The sequence below is a fragment of the Zootoca vivipara genome, chromosome 15 (genome assembly GCF_965207765.1).
Source record: "Zootoca vivipara chromosome 15, rZooViv2.hap1.1, whole genome shotgun sequence".
NCBI classification, from domain to species: Eukaryota; Metazoa; Chordata; class Lepidosauria; order Squamata; family Lacertidae; genus Zootoca; species Zootoca vivipara.
Genome location: NC_142598.1, coordinates 18,586,882 through 18,605,128, shown reverse-complemented (window position 1 = coordinate 18,605,128; position 18,247 = coordinate 18,586,882). Strand labels below are relative to the sequence as shown.

Here is an 18,247-nt window from a genome sequence, read left to right as displayed (position 1 = left end):
GATTTGAATCAGTGCACTAGAGAATTTGTGTACGTTCAATTTGTTTATCTAAATATTTTTTTGGGGGGGTTGTTGGTGGGAGGGGGCTGTGTTTGAAACTGCCAGTGATGGCCTCCATGCAGTATTATTGTGTTCTCTCTCTCTCTCTCCCCTGCTCCGGAGGAACGGACTTGGGGATGGGGGGGGGACAGGGGGATGGACTAGAGAACCAATCTTCTTAGTGAACAAGGGAGCTACGTCGTCATTGCTCCTTTCTTTTTTGACACAGCTGTGCGGTCACATTTTGATCAGTGTTGATAGCTTATGAATTCCAAAATTGACAAAATTTACAGAAAAATGAGGATAATCCATCTTCCTTAGCAGCCTGTCAGGAGCTGGCTATACTTCATAATCCTCAATTACAGATGCTATTTTCAGACATTTACATGCAGATATTAGGAGAAAATGAAAATGAGAAACAAAGAGAGAATGGAAATGCAGCTATTTATATGTATAAAAGAAAAACAACAGGTAAATTCTAGGCATTTAGATTGGATTTGGGGGTCCCTTTACAAAAGGCTCTTAGTGACTGTAATATATTTGCAGATTTTAGTAGGAAATGCAGCATATATAGCTTCAGCATGCAAATAATAAGGTTTAGGTCAAAAACAGGTCAGTTATTCTGAAGTATCGGAGTAAATGTGTTCATGGCAGGGTGCACTAAATAATTCCCACTCTTTTAAAAATGATCTCCAGGGAGTGTCGTGATTCTAATTGGATTTGGGTGAAAATGAAATACAGCTGCTAATTTTTTCCTCCAAAAATCTTTTGCAAAGGGGAGATTTAGAAATGTTTTGAGTGACAGAACACAATAATAACAGGATATTATTTTAAGTGTTATATGGAACTCCTGCGTTTTTTAAAAAGTCAATTGACAAATGTTATGTAAAAAAAGGGGATTTGGAATACTGCCATAATTGGCTGTGTAAATAGGATTTACCCCAAAGAAAAATTAGTGTCATTGATAGTGCAAGGTGGAATTGAAAATGTGATGTAAATGATAGATAGATGAGGACAGGGGTGAGGGGAGGACTCATTTTTGATAAATGGTCCATCAGATTCTTGCCAGTTCAGATCCGGGGGAGTCAAGGAGGAGGCTTTGGTAATCAAATTTCAATTCCTATAAAATTTAAGACAGAGGAGCACCAATGCCCATATAGCTGTACATGTCACAGGGTTTCTGCAAAACTGGGGAGATTAATTAGAGCTGCTTTGGATTAAAATCTGTGAACCATGTCAAATGTTACAACCGCCCCCCCCCCCTGCTTTGTGGCCTGACATTAGAGCTTTTGTAGAAAACCTGGTTCCTAATATAATCCTTATATTTTCCCCACTCAGTTTGGGCAACACAACATTGCTCATGGTTGTTGACACAATGAAAATGTAGACAGTTCCAATGCAACATACAGATAATTTCTAAATATGTTTATTTCTTGGGTTTAAAATACTTTCACTATATGTGTGTATCAAGAAGTACAAAAGCATCATAATAAATATATTTACCAATATTTTTATACAGCAAAAAAGGGAGATTCTTTCTACAGAAGAATTTTTGTGTTATTTTGGATCCAGTCATATTTGGTAGGGAAATGTGAAGAAATTATCTTTGTGAATTCTGATATCAATTCAGATAGAAACTTCCTTCTTCACTGCCACTCCCTGAGTGATCCAATGTAGTTATTGGCTCAAAAAGGTACCAGTAGACCCACTCACCTCTTCGTGAGCGGCTGTCGAATGCCGGGGTCCATGGTGCAAGCCCAATGGATATGCTTACCTCTCCTGCTGGCTGTGGGGAGTTAAAATTTGTCTGCCTGTGGAATTGCCCAATCACAGGCGGACAAAGTTGAGCATCATGGGGAGGGGGGGGGGCAAGTGAAGACACATTGCGGGTTTTCACTTGCGTCTGCTCCCTGGCCTTAAATAAAGCCTGCCTCCTTTTTCAGCACCACAGTCGTGCTTTGTTCTGAGGGGTTGTTCCTACTTGATGTATGTCATAGGACAATCCTATCTCAAAATTGACCCCATGACTGGCAGTCAGCAGGTGGGCTGACTGATTGTGAAATTACCCAATGCCTAAGCCAAAACACTTGCATCTGTAATCAATAAAGCTGTAGCTTGTTTCAATCCAAGAAAAATGTCTTGTGTGTCTGTGATCATACATGCAAGACATCCAGGTGGCAGGCAATATGCACATTTTGAGGGGGAAGTACATTTGAGGGGAAATATGTTTAAGATATTATTTAAACCTGCAATCCTAGGGTCCCTTGGAAAGTGTCTCTCTCCAGGGCTGGTCCATTCATAAGGCAGGCTAAGGCAGCCACCTCAGGTGGCGGAATCCAAGGGGCACCTCCACTGGAGAAGTGGCTACAGCATCCTCTGGGTTTCAGAGAGATCTTGAGAGGCTCTTGCAAGATCTTGAACCTAGAAGCTGCAGCCGCATAACCCTGGTAAGCGAGGCTTCAGTGGGGCTGGTGTGTGCAGTGCTCCTGCTGGGCGGTTACATTCCCATTTCAGGTGGTGAAATGGAACAGGCCTCCCTGTCCCTCTCCAAATGTGGAGAGAGTTCTTACTTTGGAGAGAAAAATCCAGTGTTGGATGCCTCCTCCATGCTGCCACGGAAATCTCTACAGTCTTTACTGACGTTGGAGCTCTGCCACCAATAGGGCTGAAGATGGAGTGTGCCAGCAGCAGATTAGGGGAAGGCTATAGATCTGAAGGCCTCCAACCTGCCTTCAAGCTAGAGAGGAAAGTACTCCAGTTCTGGAGCTTGAGTAGTGGATTTTCCTCCTATTGGGAATGAGAGGGAAATGGTTAAAGATGCCTATACTGTAGAAAGTGCACAAGCAATTGCACTCTCCCCACTGACATTCAGAGGACTCTGCCCAGCAACTGTCATTCAGAGGATTCTACCCAGGGCTTTCTTTTCAGTTGGAACTTGCCGGAACTGAGGTTGGTGCCGTTGTCATTATAAGAGAATGAGGGAGGCATTGATGGTGAGTTCTGGCACCTCTTTTTCTATATACAATAGCACTGATTATACCACCTCTGATAACAGTTGAGGGAGGAACCTGTTGGAGCTGGACTTTTGCAGAGCAGGTGGAGAGGCCCTGAAGCCTCATCTATCTAACTCTCTTATAACCAGATAGAATGGCTGCTGCAGATGACAGTTATAGGTGAACACATGTGAAAGTGACATGGACCAGAAACAGAATGAGTTACACACCTCAAAAATACAGTAAAAATTTTGTACAATTTTGTGGTTCCAAAGTATGAATTATGTATTGATGAAAGACACCAAACATGGCTAACAGAGACCATTTGGCCTCAGATTTCCAAAGAGATACATATTTGGGAATGAAGACCAACCATATTACATATAAGCCAAACGAGAGAAAATAGAAACTATTATTTTTATAGTGGTCGTTTCAATTGGAATACTGTTTTCCTTCTTGCTACAATGTTAAAAAGAATAACTTCAGTAGGCAAAGAGAATGGGGAACCATTGAAGTGACTCAACAAACAACTACATTTGCAACCAGTAAATACTGCTTTTCCATATAAGTAGTGCATCACAAAGTACGTTTTTAGGTGCCTTTCCAAAAAGCCTCCAAATTGTTGTAGGCAATAATTACCTGATGATGAATGTGTATAAACAAATTATTTTGCCTATATTTAAAATAGGGCATGGGGATTTGGAATTGAGGATACAGATACATTGGCTATTGAAATAAGAATAATGAATTCTTTGTGGGTATAATCCAGGGATTTCATGAATGATCTGGATAGAAAAGTGTTAAAGTCTATGTGAGGAAAAGGGGGGGAAACTTATAATTTACAGTATTTACCTCTACTGTGATGTCACAAGGTCAGATGGGCAACCAGTTTTACACGGCAGGTAGCCTACTTAATATTCAGTCTGTTTGAACAGGTCACTCACTGTTGGAAGTCTACAGTAATGGTGAAGTGCCCCTAATCTAGCATCTATTTTCACTTGCTGCAGATGAGGGGAGTGAATTTATAAGCCATGGAGAATGCGTTGGTCGGGGATCTAACCTCTTAACTCTCCTCGGCCTCCAGGGTCAGAAGAGTGTTTTAAATGAAAGCTTATATTGTATGTTGTTGACAATATTATTTGACCCATGTCTCCAAGGCCAAAATCAACATCTCTTTTGTGTAGACATGTTACTGGAAAAAGTGATCTAATAAACAGTAAAGATGCCATTTTCCTTCTAGATCTTTTTATGTTCTGTTCCACATCTAATGCAAGTTTTGTACCATACTTGTGGAAAAGGTTTTGTGCTAAGCACTTAGGAGCATAATCTCCCAGGAGCTACACCTGCACATTCCTCATTCATCTCAATAGGGCTTGTGCAGGAGAATATACCAGAACACTTTGGTTCATATTATATTATTACATTATATTACGTTACCTGCCCTTCCTGCCAAAGTAACCCATGGCAGCAAACAACAAGTGATGAAACAAATAAAAATATTGAAAAAACACAAACACACCTTAAACATCTTTAAAACAATTCTAATGTAGATGTAGACTGTCCCCTTCTTTTTTTGGAAGTATGAATGACTTTACAGATTATATCTATCTGTCTATCTATCTATCTATCTATCTATCTATCTATCTATCTATCTAAACACACACACACACACACACACACACACACACACCATATACAGTTGCAGAACACCCTGGAACAACCAGGGCTGTTCATACCCAACCCTGTCAGAAAATATGCACAGTTTGTCAAGGAGTGCCTACTTCATCCTCTTCAACAGCTGATTGGTGCTGTGATAATTTAGCGAAAACTACACACACAGCCCTGGGGCCTCATCCAGATAGTTATATGTGATCACAGCTTACTCCTGTTTATACACCCACCCCCCGACCAAGCTGGATTGCAACATATTTCTTTTTATTTTTATTTGAGAGATATCATGAGGATAAAAGTACCCTGAAGGGCTGCTGGAAGCAAAGCTGGTTTAGATGACCCCTTTCTTCCATGTTAAAATTAAGTGCTGGTCAATCAACTGAATGTTCCATTCACACTGAATATTCCATTTGAAGAATAATTTCAGTAAAAAGTTTCTCTAATTGTTCAAAAATCAAAATGATGGCTTTTTATTTAGACATTTCTGACAGTTAATTCAAATGTTTAATTTCAAAGTTGTCAGGCATAACAGCCTGCAAATGACATTTTCTGGGTTAAAAACCTGAGATCTTATCACTCCTGTTTTAGAGGGAATTACGAAGATTCATTTTAGAAAGAATAAAGGAGGGCAGATTCCCCCAGTTTTCAAATACCTCTATATGGCACATATACACATTTATGGGACAGCGGGCAGTGCTGTGGGTTAAACCACAGAGCCTAGGGCTTGCTGATCAGAAGGTTGGCAGTTCAAATTCCCGCGACAGGGTGAGCTCCCGTTGCTCGGTCCCAGCTCCTGCCAACCTAGCAGTTCGAAAGCACATCAAAGTGCAAGTAGATAAATAGGTACAGCGGGAAGGTAAATGGCGTTTCTGTGTGCTGCTCTGGTTCGCCAGAAGTGGCTTTTTCATGCTGGCCACATGACCTGGTAGCTGTACACCAGCTCCCTCGGCCAATAATGCGAGATGAGCGCCGCAACCCCAGAGTTGGTCACGACTGGACCTAATGGTCAGGGGTCCCTTTACCTTTTTTACACATTTATTCAATTGAGTCTGGCAGGATGGAGGAGAAACCAACATACACATTCAAGAGGAGACTGTAGTTTACTAAAGTCATAGGGATGACCTCAGTGTAGGACTATGGCAATCATTCTGTCAGCACTAGTTTTTTAGCTTCCTGGAAGCTTCCCAGTGGCAGAGTGTATGTTATCACTGCCTGGGGTGTGTGTGCCTTGTGCTCTCCCCCAAGAGGGCAGGCAGGAGAGGGGTGGTAAATTTGCTGCAAACTCTTCTCTCTCTGCCCCCCAAAAGTACAGCCCAGGGTGGTCCACTTCCCACCTCCTAACTACAATAGTGCTTCTCCCCTGTGTGCCATTCTGCAGGTTCTCGTACTTCCCAAAGCCAGTTTCAGGGTGTGTGCTGGGGGTGTTTGGGGAGAGAAGTGGGAGGAAAGCCATTGTGAATTTAAATAGTTTTGCATATATAGTGATCCTCCTGCCTGGGTCAAATGCAGTCCACCAGCAATGTCTGGTGTCCCTGCAGGATGCCCCCCCCTGTTTTTTTCTTCCTGCTCAGGGCTGTGAAAATACAGCAACTGGCAAGTGCCTTGCAGACCACAAGGCATACCTAAAGGACTGAGTTTAGCCTTGTAGCTAACATGTTGTGTTGGTTTGATGTATACGCTGCCATCCCAGGGCAAATTCTTATGAGTAGATGCAGGAGATTTAACCCTTAGCCAGGCCATGGTCTGCTAGTACATTTGGAGTACTGTCTCTGAATTTTGCAGCAGCTCTTGAAGCTCTCTGCCTGTTCCCTGAATCCTTTTGTCCAGAGACAGAGATCAGATTTGCATCCTCTTGCAAGCAAAGCATGTCTGAATGAGCTATAGCTTAGCCCATTGATGGCGAACCTATGACACACGTGTCAGACGTGACACGCAGAGCCCTCACTGCTGGCATCCGCCCCATTGGCCCATTTGCACTGTTGTTGTTTTTTTTTCCTCATTTGTTCTCCCGCTCCTCCTACAGCTTGTCTCCGCTACAGCTTGTCTCCGCTGTTAAAACCCGGATCCTTTTTTGTTGTTGTTGCTGCTGGTAGCGAGAGATTGGTTTTTTAACCCTTTCTATGCTGTTTTTTCTGGCGCTTTGGCAGACTATGATTGGGTGTAACAGCGTTCGTTTTTTAACTCATTCTGTGCTGGGTTTTTTGGCGCTTTGGCAGGCTATGTCGGTGCTGCGTGTTAGTTCCAGTGAAGGTATTATTTGTCATTTATTTCTGTTCTCTTTCCCCCAAAAAAGTGCAGCAGCTTTGGGGCATCCCCCCCAAAGCAAAGCAACTTTTGCACCCCCCAAAAAAACCTCCAAAACTTTGGTCAGCAGCTCCCCCAAAAGCTCAACAACTCTGGGCACTTTATGATAAATAAGGGCTTTTTTGTTTGGTTTGGTTAAATAATTAGTTTTTGGTTTATTAAATACAGTTATATATTACAATTATACATTTTTGTTATTTAAACTATAAATATCGTGAAATTATGGTTTTTTTCTCGACGTGACACACCACCCAAGTTATGCTCGGTTTTTTGGTGAATTTTGACACACCAAGCTCAAAAGTTTGCCCATCACGGGCTTAGCCCTAAGAGTGTCACACATATTTCTTCATATATTGCTACCTCCTGTACATGTATTTGGAGCATTCAGCTTTTTGCTGTGAAACGTGTACCTTAGGCTGGTGCAAATTGTGACCCACTAAGCTTAATAGAGCCCATCAGCCAAGTACGGTGGCCCATCAGGGATTTGATAAACCTCTTACTTTTGCTGCCTGCTGGAGTTATCAAGCACAATGGCAAACCACAATGCATAGCTAATGGACTGTGTTCAGTTTTATGGGTCACAATTTTTGCAGACTTACCATCCTTTGAATGATATTCCTGTCACAAGCTTGGGCAGTTTGAGATAGCTAGGCCTGTATACCATAGCTGCAGTTCCTACTTTAGGTCACCATGCAATGCTACAGTATGTCAGTTTCTTGTTGAGTAGATTGGGGCACAGGAATGATAGGAAAAGAGAGTGCTTTCATAATACAATATTTAATATATATATATATATATATATATTTATTAAGTTCTCACTGCACTCTTTTTTTATTTAATATATATTCTCCTTACATTTCTGTTTTTTTTCTCCTTCATGCTATGGCAGTGGTGCTCCATGCTGATGAGACAATACTTGGTGCAACCCCAGGCAGTCATTTTTCAGGTAATTTCTTAGGATACCAAACTCCTGACTCATACTTTTTCATGTATGAAGCAGGTCAGATTCCCCAATTATGGCGGGAGTACCATGGCTGTACCCAGATAGACTGGGGAATCAGTCTAATTCTGCTCATGCCCACACCAAAGCCCATGCAGGTGGAAAAGGTAACATATACTTTTTAAAAAAACTTAGGCAATTAGGATATTAGTACGAATAAGGCCCTAGGTGAGACTTGCCCAACTTTTCGACCCATTGAATTGCATGCGGGCTTGCCAGCTATGTAACAACTTCCTTGTTTTGTTTTGTTTTACTTCCAGGCAGGTATAAAAAAAGGAGGCTTATTGAGCCAATAGTGGACTGGTAGCTTGCATTTGGCTCGATGGTCTCCCTTAGTTAACCAATGCTCTTTCTGCACAGTTTTTAATGTAATGAATGCAGGGTGGTTTTTGTTGTTGTTGTTGGTGGTGGTGGCAATATTGAACACATAGGCCACATGGTTTTACACAAGGTTATTCACCTGTTGCAGAAAAACATTGCATTTCCCCAACTCTCCAGGTATAGTCTGCATTTGGTAAAATGTGGTTCTCATACACCAGAGAGAGCATTCATTGCTAATCTACACAACCATCTACTGAATATAGTTTGTGATGTCAATGTCAATGAATAGTATAGCCCTTAGAGTTGCACAGACACAGAATTGATTTCCTAGCTGAGTTACTTTTTATGGTAGTGAATACCAGCGAGCATAGTTTCTCTGTTTCCACATATATATTGCACTGCATAGTAAATTTGTTTGAAAAGAGCAAACAGTAGAAGAACGGCCCCGCCAATGTGCAAGCAAGCATCTGTCCCTTGGAATAAAACTATCCCCCATTTTTTATATACAGGGTATTGTGCTATTTACCTTGGAAAAGGATTTGCAGGAATATTGTCCATAAAGCTAAAAAGAAGTATGAATAATTTGGCTTATTGTACAGAAATGCCCTAATCCTAAAATAAGAGATATTTCAAGATCAGGAGGACACAGTGGCTACTCATATATCAGGCACCCCCAAACTCGGCCCTCCAGATGTTTTGGGACTACAGTTCCCAACATCCCTGACCACTGGTCCTGTTAGCTAGGGATAATGGGAGTTGTAGTCCCAAAACATCTGGAGAGCTGAGTTTGGGGATGCATGTCATATATCTACAAAGCTATATGTGAGTGCAGACAGGTGGATTTTTAAAAAAAACAAAAATCCCATGGCAACATTTCACATTGTTGAAGAGGCCAGTCGCCTTTCAACTGGAGATATGGCTTGCCTCTTCAGCAGTTCATGTGGATGAACTTCAATGAAACATCCAATTATGTGCATGGTTTTTCTGCTTAAATCATAGCTGCCAAGTTATCCCTTTTTAAAAGGGATTTTCCATTATGCTGAATAGGCTTCCTCGCAAGAAAAGGGAAAACTTGGCAGCTATGGCTTAAATTGTGACAGAAAAATGGTTTGGGTTTGTTTCACCTCTTTTTGAAATATAGGCCAATAACAGGATATTTGGATTGACCAGCAGAGCTTTTGATTTGCATTTGATTAAGGTCCATAATTAGAACTATGGCATGGGGAAAGGAGTCTTGTCTAGTAGGGTAGGTTGATTCCCACAGAAATATATTGTCTAAAAATTTGCGGGGGAGGGGAATCTAATTATGTTACGAACATAATTTCCTAAGTGTGTTGGCCTCACAACCAACACACTTAGGAAAGGGTAAATATATCTGAGAGAGGTAAGAGCGCAATGGGGCAATGACTGCTGATGTCACAAAAGCCCTACTATTAGCATGCCTAACATCTGTGCTGGGAGGGTTGACATGGCAACCCTCATGGTCTGATCCCAGCATCCTGGTTGCTGGCAGGCCAGCAAACAGATGCAAGTGGATTTATTAAAAGCACAAGGAATAGGAAGGAAGGAGGCAGTGGCTTAGAGTGATAGTACAATTGAGAAAGTGGAGAGAGAGATGGATGAAGCAAGAAATAGATATGAAATGGAAGGAATGGTGAGTCAAATCCAACTTGGATTAGATGAGGCAAGCCATGACCTTATGCCCATAAGTGTTCCACTATTTGGGCTGTGTATTATGTTGAGCACATTCATAATTACGGTACTAAGGAAAGGCTGAAATCCTATGCATACTTGGGAGTAAGTCCCATTAAATGGTCCCACTTATGTGGCTGCAGCTGTATGGGGTGTTGTACAGTATTAGAGAAGTGGCTGCCAAATGGCTTGGTATGAATGTGAACAGGGGTGTCAACTTCAATAAAATATTGAATCAATCAATCAGTAATCAATCACAATACACAGTGCATGCATACCATTTGAATGGCAATGCCCATCAACTTTGGGCTCCCCAGACCTTTCAGATTTTTTTGGGGGGGGGCCAATGGGACCTTACCCCCTAAGAGTTGGCACCTATGAATGTGAAGGTGCCCATAGGTGTATTTAAGAAAGGGAATTGGGCACATTCATGGAGGATAGGTTAACGAATAGCTTTAGCTATAAATAGCTTCCACATACAGAAGCAGTATGCCTCTGTGGTAAAATGAGGGATTGGCAACCACTTCCACGCTGAATTGTGAGCTCCCCAGTGAATCTGGCAGGCCAGATTCTGTTGAAAACAGTATGTTGGACTAAATGGGCTTTGATCTGATCCAGCACAGCAGTTCTTATGATTCATGATTTAGTCCCTCTCTGTGCAGCCTTATTAAATTGTTCAGAACCAGTTTGATGACAGCTGAAAGTGCGTGTTCCTTGATAAACACTGACCAGCTACATAAGCAAGTGACTAGACAAATATGGAGCAAGAACAGGAGCTCAGGGCTATATGAAATGTCACTTCATGTTTAGCTGGAACAAAAAGAGCTTTTGGAAATCAAGACACCAGCCCCAAAAGAGATAAACACAGTTGCTAAACTGAATCTATGTATAGCCACAGGCTCCTGGCATGGGATCAATTTGACTCTAGCTAGTTTTGCATCCCTTTCTTAAAGCTTATAGCCTGCATAAGTTTCAAAAATAACCAGTATTACCTTTGGAACATTTATTTGCCTTTTGTGGTAAGATGTGGGATATTGGTCAAAGGAAGGTTCTATTCACACAATCACGTCAGGAAGTCAGGGCATGTAACAATAATTCATTTAAAAAGGCAATACAGTATAGAATAAAGCCACAAGAATGCCTATACATAAAACCATGTCATATTTCATGCATTAGCTTTACTAAGTCCACAATGTATTTTAAAAATTCATTGTATATGCATATCAGCAGTTTTGAGTTGAATTCATGAGTAAAACAACTGAAAGCAAAAGTTGTACAAAGATAGTTCCCCTTTTACGTGTGTGTGTGTGTGTGTGTGTGTGTGTGTGTGTGTGTGTGAGAGAGAGAGAGAGAGAGAGAGAGAGAGAGAGAGAATGAATTTATCACACCCCCTTCTCCCTTGGAAAATGAAGAAAGGTGGTTTCCTCAATGGTGAGTAATGTACACATTGCATTTGTCCCATTGTAATCACTGGCCTAACAAGCTTTGTAGGTTTTTGAAATTCTATAAAAACATCACAAAACCTGTTTGACTACAGCCAGTAATGGAAAGCATTGGAGATTGGTATATATATTGTAGTGGAATGCAAAAATAGTCTGTTAAGACTGCTGGTTGAAATAATAAAGAAACTTAAGGTTTATTACTCCTCGCAAACAAAACCATTCTGAGTATAAGTTTATACTCACATTGGAGGAGAAAGTAAGTAAGTAAAGCCTGAGGGGGGGAAAAATATCTTTGGAGAGTTACTTAAGAAGGAATCAGTAAGGGAAGAATAGATGGACTTTTTTCTATCAGCCCTGATTTGTTCAGGTAACCAATTACAAGTGTTGTTGCTTTAGTCCCAGCAGAAAGATGGTGTACATTTACAGATAAAATGCAATGATTAGTTCCATCATATAATCTTCAGTAATTTGAAGGGGGGGGGGGAACTGGAAGAAAAGAAGAAGAAAATGTCAGCCTTTTGGCAAAATCAGTTGGATGGTGAATGCAATAATAGCTAGGGATGATCAAGGTATGCATGCAGGGTAGCTGAGGAAGAAATAAGGTTGAATAGAGCCGAAGACTTAAGAAGTGTAGAGAAAGATTTCAGTTCAAGCTTCATTGAGTGTGACTGTGACTAAAGGACGGAGTAGGAAGCATTACTTTTCTTGCTGAGAAATATTATTAATAATTCAATTTCTTACCCATCCTTCACTGTAAAGTCCCAGGGCAGGTTACAGCAATTTAAAATGCAATATTTAAATCAGTTTAAAACAAACTACAACCATATCTATCTATCTATCTATCTATCTATCTATCTATATGGTGTCAAAGGCCAGGATAAAGAGTTGTATCTTCTGAATACACTACGATGGAAACTACATAAAGAAAGTGCAGTGCTGACCTGCCCATGGGGCTCAGTGAGGCAGTTGCCTCAGATGGCAGATGGGGAACAGTTGGAAGGGGAGCAGATCCATGCCATGCTGTGTGCCATGCTGTTTATCACCTGTTCCTCCTCCTCTATCACTCACTCTTTAGCCTTTTTTCTCCCAATGATGGAAGGGGGAGGGAGACTGCTGCGTTGGGTGGGTGTAGTTTTGGCATTGGCAGTGGTGGTGGCTTGAGCAGTGGTGGTGGGTGGTGGTTTTGAAGGTGGTGGGAGACAGCATTTTCTGTTTTGCCTCAAGCAGCAAAACATTGCTGACCAGCGCTGTGATGGTTCCAGATGACCCTCTGCGGGGAGGGAATACCACAGCTTAGGGGCTGCCACAGAGAATGCCCTCTTCCTGGCAGCTGCTCTGAGCTTCTGGGGGTTGTGGAACCTGAGAGCGTCTGAAGGGAAGGAGATTTGGGGCCACTGGTGGAGGAAGAGGAGTGCAGTGGGAGCACACTGCCTCTGACAGTGCGATCCCCGTAGGGTGCCATTGCTACTGCCCCCCGCCCATGCTGGGTGCCATGCCCCTGCAGACAGTGTGCCCCGCCCCCCAGGAGGCATGCCCGCCCGTGTGGGTGGTGTGCCCTGCCCCCAGGATGGACACTAGCCCCACCCCACCTGCTCCGCCCCCCGGTGCCGGAGCATGAAGCTCCGCCACTGTTTGGGGCCCAGTCATTCAGGGCTCACTAATGTGAGGGCTTTGAATTGGGCCTAGAAATGAACTAACAATAAATCAGAAACCTTGTCAATATTATGCAACTGATATATAGCTCAAACCTAAGAACACAGTGTTATTAGCGATTTCTAGCTTAGGTTATTTGGTAGTCTTCCCCTTCTGGGTCAATTAATGAAGTTGGGTAGGCTTATGCTTCCTTTTCCTGCAGAGATAGTGCCTGAAATGGACTCTGTGTAGCTGGATAATGGTATATTTTCAGAGACTTGAAGGCAGTATATATTTTATTTATTTGTTGCATAAAATTTATACACCACTTAATTTGTAAACAGCAGCAGCAGCAACAACAACAACAACAGCTCTGAAAGTATGACAAACCATTGCTTGAAGAGTATACATGTTCATTTCTAGAAAAATATCTGTAATGCTTCCACTTGCATTGCTGGAGGCAGTGTGCCTCTGAATATCAGCTTCTGGGACTCACAAGTGCAGAGAGCACTATTTTGCTTGCAGGTTTCCCATAGGCGCATGGTTGCCCACTGTGAGAATAGGACATTGGATTAGATGGACCATTTGCCTGGTGCAGCAGGGCTTTTCTTAACTGCTTACATTGTTCTTTGGTCAATAGGTTTTGCAGGGTTTTTCTCAATGCAATACAGGAATAACATGGTATCACTGTATAGTTTACCTGAACTTACACATGTGACTGTCCACTGCCACAAGGGGGCTCATTATTTTAAGGACAGAGAGGCAGTTCAATAAAATACAGTAGTGTTGAGGACAGAATTTGACAAAGTTAATTGATAGTGGAGTGTGCAGAAGAGGCAACATTATTGCAACTCAGGAAAGAATTTGCTGACAAAATGGGGTCTGAGAATCTGGCAGAAGGATCAAGAGGTGAGAGTGGAAGAATGAAACACAGGGAACAAATAAGATATGTAGCAAGAAGAAGGAAAAAGGGTGATGCACGAGGAAATATGTGCACAGTTGTGTGTATGCTGTGAGTTTACAGCAGCAGAAATAAGCCACAGAATGTGGTTTTGTCTGTACCGGTAGATTTCAGCATTTTGAGATTTTCAGTTTTCTTTAAAAATGATTAAGTTTCCAGACCTTGTGTTTGCAAAGACATGGTAAACTGTAAGTTGATTAAAACTGTTTTAACATTGTTTTTTAATTGTTGCAACCCACACTTGGACCTTAGGGTGAAGAGTGGGTTTTTATTACTATTACTATTACTATTACTATTACTATTACTATTACTATTACTATTGTGTTGGCTGCACCTGGTGAAATATCAGCAATCTAAAGAGTAGCCATTTTGGATTTCCAGTTCTAGGGGTGGAGATTCAGTCATCTTTTATCTTCCCCATATTCAGATTGAAACATTAGGAGTAATGGATTATTTACATATAAAATCAAATTTTATTTATTTTTATAGTATGCAACTATTTTTTGCAAACTTTTGGTGTTTTAAATTGTACATCACTATGGGTCCTTTGAGGAAGGAAGTTTAGACTTTTGCTTGTGTATTTGTATTTACATACTCTGAAAATAAATGTGACAGGAATAATAGTGATGATTTCTTCTTCTTCTATTTTCCCCCATTGTGATTTCCCCCCTATTATTTTAACAATGGTGTATGTTCCTTGAGTGGTACGGCAAGTGATAAACACAGTCCATATTGTGGACGTTGTTTATGCCACAAAGACAGAGTTACATTGCTGTGCCTTATGACCTTGAGCAAGAATGACCAGCTTCTTTTGCCCAGGGAGGTCAGAAGCTAGTCAAGTTGTGAGGGGGCTAGATCCTCTGGCCACAAAGTTGCACTTCACACTTGGGCCCACTAGCCAGAAGAGTCCTCTTAGCAATTAATGTGAGGAAGCACAAGAAGCTTCAGGGATTAATGCAGACATTTCTGGAACATTTGGGGTTGACAACTACTGACAACTTTGGAGAGAAGCTTGCTTAAGAGTGTCACTGTGTTTTGCCAGGCTAGCAATTCTCTAAGGCTCAACCCTGTCTCACTAGTTTTGCCACGCGAAGAGAGGATGCCTATGAGACCTCTGCCATATCACAGAAATCTGTTGGGTATTATGTCATGGTGCTCAGCACTGCTGCATTACACAGCATCCTGTTTTTGACCTGTAGCAATTCAAATGCCTTTGAAATGTGAAGCATTGTTGTGTGGGAGAGTGGGTAATCTTGTAATTTTCCCCCTTTAAAAAAGTTGTATGAGTGCTTTGACAGATCATTGGATAAGTTTTCACATATCTACAGTAAATATCCTTCAAAAACTGTTCCATAATTGTTGAGAGCATGAGATGGAGTTAAGTTTGTTACTTAGTATGGAGCTATGGGCATTCCCTAATAGGTGGTCAAGACAATAGCCAGACCATAATGTATATTGCAGAAGAAGCACTGATTGCATTGCTGATGTGTAGTTCTGGTTTCCCCAAAGTATAAGCCAGGCACCCCCAAACTGCGGCCCTCCAGATGTTTTGGCCTACAACTCCCATGATCCCTAGCTAAGATGACCAGTGGTCAGGGATGATGGGAATTGTAGTCCAAAACATCTGGAGGGCCGAAGTTTGGGGATGCCTGGTATATGCTCTTGCTCTCTCTCTCTCTCTCTCTCTCAACAAGCAAGACCTTTCTATTTAAAGAGACTTTGTGAATCTGTGAATCAAGGCCGGGATGTTTCTCAAATCCCTGGTTGTCGGATGTGTCTGAAAAACTATAGGCAGGGAACGTTCTGTCCACACAGGTGAACGTTCTGTCCACACAAGCAATTCAGCTTGCCTGGCAGAATGTTATTATATTATATTTTATTTATTAAATTTCTATACCACCCTTCATCCAAGGATCGCAGGGTGCTTTACAATATAAAAACAGAATAACAACATTTTCCCCCTGCCCCAATTTAAAAGGCCTTAGATTGCTTAATTAGCCAAAGGCCTGGGGGAAGAGAAATGTTTTTGCTTGGTGGCTAAATATGTGTAACAAAGGCACCAGGCGAGCCTACCTGGGGACAGCATTCCACAAGTGGCGAGTCACCATAGAAATAACCCGTTCTCATGTTGCTATCCTCCAGACCTCTTTCAGAGGAGGCTCACAAAAAAGGACCTCAGATGATCACAGGATTTGGTTTGGTTCATAGGGGGACAGGCAGTCCTTGAGAATATTAGCCTCTCCCCCCCCCTGTGTGTTGCTCTGGGGGTTCTGAGCCAATTTCAAGGTAGGGGGCACAGGGAGAGGAGGGAGGGGGAAAGCCCTGCTGCGCTTGTAGAAATCCTTGCACAGGCTTCTGTTAGTGCGACTCATTAGTTGTATCAAGCCCTTAATCTATACAGTATTACGAACACTTGTTGAGACTTGAGGGGAAATCCTAGTTCCTACCTGCTTAAAGGCATGTGCCACGGAAATGAGTGAGATTCATTTCCAAGTAACAATGTATAGGAGGAATGGATTTGTATGTCCTATTGAATATAGGGCACTTGTTTTCATGCTAGCTCTATAAGATAAGGGTGCAAGTATTTCACTGCAAACTATGTTATGTTATGTTATGTTATTTATTTTTGTATGTTCCTTTCTGCCACAAAGTTATATTCAAGGCAACTCACATGTCATTTAAAAATTAATGAAGTAAAAATATGATAGCAGTACAAACCCAAGAGCAGGAGACACAAACCATATCTGAAAGCAGCAGTAAAAGCAAATCAAAGCAGTAACAAACAATATCCATATCCAAAGACAATGACATTAATAAGTATCAGCTACTAATTAATGTAACAGAAACCATTAAGCAAAAGGTCAGGCAAACAGGACAGCCTTTTCCGATACTTGTTACAGTCATGCACACTGCTGGCTTGCTACTCTTTGCAGTGATTCTGGTTTTAGTTTGGTACTGGACAGGAGGCTTACCATCAGCTTCTTATTTCAAGGAATGGTACCTTATTTATGAACCTTATGAACTGGTGAGATGCACCATAACTGCAATAAGCAATTTTGATTTAATACATTACACAAAGTATTGTTCATGTCCTGAGGCATGCAATACATCATTTTCTTATGGCCTCACAATCTGTTCCATATTACGAAGCTCTTCAGGTGGCAACCTAATAGTAATGGAAGTCATGGCAGAGGAAAGCCTGAGAAGCACCGATGAACAACATTGCCAGTACTTAACTGTATGCACTAGTAAAGCATGTTATTTTTCACCAATGTTGTTCTGCCAGAGCTAAATCCTTGTTTAGACATGCAACCATTTTTCCACTACAGCAAGAGGAATTTTATGGAGTCACATCTTCATACTTTCCCCAAACTAGTGTTTTAAACTTGTGTTGGCCAACACAAATTCAGCAGTCCCCCAAGTGCATAAGTTCTCAAAGTGTCAAAGTTATTATGCTCAAAATGTTTTACAAATTTTGCCTCTGATGAGGGAATTTCCTAATTCTGTAACACATTGGGGAAAACAAAATGTTTATGCACTCTGAAAACTTGTATTCTGTCCTCCCCCCAGCACATACTTAGCAAGCTACATAGTTTAAGCTTACAAAACTTGTGTTAGCATATGATCTAATCATAGATAGAAGCTATCCACATGACATGTGAAACAAATAATAATAATACTGTGTAAAATAATAACAATTTTCACAGGAATCCACCTCTATAGCTTGGTTTTATCATGCATTAGGCACTGATTTTTTAATACTCAGTAGATGTATTAAGTTATCTCATTTTTTTCTGCTCTCAGTCAACAGAATACTCAGCCATGGCATCACTAACTGGTGGATTAGATGATATGAAGGCTAATTTAACAAGCCCTACTGCAGCAGAAATAGGAGCCAGTGTTCCAGGTCCACAATCATATCCTATTGTGACAGGTAAGGAAAACTAGATGCTCTACCAAGAGCATGTTATCAATGGACATACTGTATGAAATGGCAAGTGGGAGAAGCTTGTGGTTATGTAATAGGTAGTTTTGCCGTTCCTTGTTGAAGCTGTCTTAGTTTTGATGTTTGATATCAGTGATACCTATGATATGTAAGGTCCTAAGCAGCCCGTGTCCAGTAAAGGTTTGCCATATAGTTGTTACTTCAAGGAGTGATCCATTATTTGTTTGTGAGAGGCACCATAACTGC

General features: G+C 41.4%; 1 protein-coding gene across 2 annotated transcripts in view; it reads left to right on the top strand.

Moving 5' to 3' along the window:
• Positions 1–18,247, top strand: part of PAX5 (paired box 5) — a 238,193-nt gene that overhangs the window by 113,054 nt on the left and 106,892 nt on the right. For both annotated transcript variants that reach the window (XM_088658491.1, XM_088658492.1), the window contains exon 7: positions 17,860–17,989. In XM_088658491.1, coding sequence (XP_088514617.1) covers positions 17,860–17,989 — 130 coding nt within the window. The remainder of the gene's footprint in view (positions 1–17,859; positions 17,990–18,247) is intronic.